Source organism: Oxyura jamaicensis, unplaced genomic scaffold (genome assembly GCF_011077185.1).
Source record: "Oxyura jamaicensis isolate SHBP4307 breed ruddy duck unplaced genomic scaffold, BPBGC_Ojam_1.0 oxyUn_random_OJ66969, whole genome shotgun sequence".
NCBI lineage: Eukaryota > Metazoa > Chordata > Aves > Anseriformes > Anatidae > Oxyura > Oxyura jamaicensis.
In genome coordinates this window covers 1-865 of record NW_023308331.1, presented here as the reverse complement: position 1 = coordinate 865, position 865 = coordinate 1, and the positions used below count along the sequence as shown (strand labels likewise).

The 865-nt window shown below is 62.2% G+C and overlaps 1 protein-coding gene across 1 annotated transcript in view; it reads right to left on the bottom strand.

The window, feature by feature from the left end:
* LOC118159088 (uncharacterized PE-PGRS family protein PE_PGRS3-like) overlaps positions 1–859 on the bottom strand; it is a gene marked incomplete at its 3' end in the record, with an annotated part of 2,036 nt that extends 1,177 nt beyond the window's left edge. The window contains exons 1-3 of the mRNA XM_035313721.1: positions 662–859; positions 343–605; positions 9–131 (exon numbers count right to left, since the gene is read on the bottom strand). Of these exons, the coding sequence (XP_035169612.1) occupies positions 9–131; positions 343–605; positions 662–664 (389 nt within the window). The remainder of the gene's footprint in view (positions 1–8; positions 132–342; positions 606–661) is intronic.
* Between the last annotated feature and the right edge of the window lie 6 nt (positions 860–865).

Here is an 865-nt window from a genome sequence, read left to right as displayed (position 1 = left end):
ACCACAAGACCCTTCCATGGCCACCATTGACCTCAAGACCCTTTGGTGGCCACCATTGACCCCAAGACCCTTTGGTGGCCACCTGTAGACCCTTGGTTGCCCCCTTGACCCCAAGACCCTTTGATGGCCACCTGTAGACCCTTGGTTGCCCCGTTGACCCCGTTGACCTGAAGACCCTTTGATGGCCACCATTGACCCCCAAACCCCTCAGATGACCCCAAAACCCTCTGGTAGCCACCCGTAGACCCTCAGTGGCCACCCTCTCCCCCCAGGTGACCCCGAGCACGATGCTGAGGGCCGGGTGGTGACGGCCGAGTTCCTGTCCCTCTACGTGGTGGCCACCAGTAGGCCCTTGGTTGCCCCCTTGACCCCAAGACCCTTTGATGGCCACCATTGACCCCAAGACCCTTTGATGGCCACCATTGACCCCAAGACCCTTTGGTGGCCACCAGTAGACCCTTGGTAGCCCCGTTGACCTCAAGACCCTTTGGTGGCCACCATTGACCCCAAGACCCTTTGGTGGCCACCTGTAGACCCTTGGTTGCCCCCTTGACCCCAAGACCCTTTGATGGCCACCATTGACCCCAAGACCCTTTGGTGGCCACCTGGTAGACCCTTGGTTGCCCCGTTGACCCCGTTGACCTGAAGACCCTTTGATGGCCATTGTTGACCCCAAGACCCTTCGATGGCCACCACTGACCCCAAAACCCTTTGGTAGCCACCCGTAGACCCTCAGTGGCCACCCTCTCCCCCCAGGTGACCCCGAGCACGACGCCGAGGGCCGGGTGGTGACGGCCGAGTTCCCGTCCCTCTACGTGGTGGCCGCCTACGTCCCCAACTCCGGCCGCGGCCTGAGCCGCCTCCC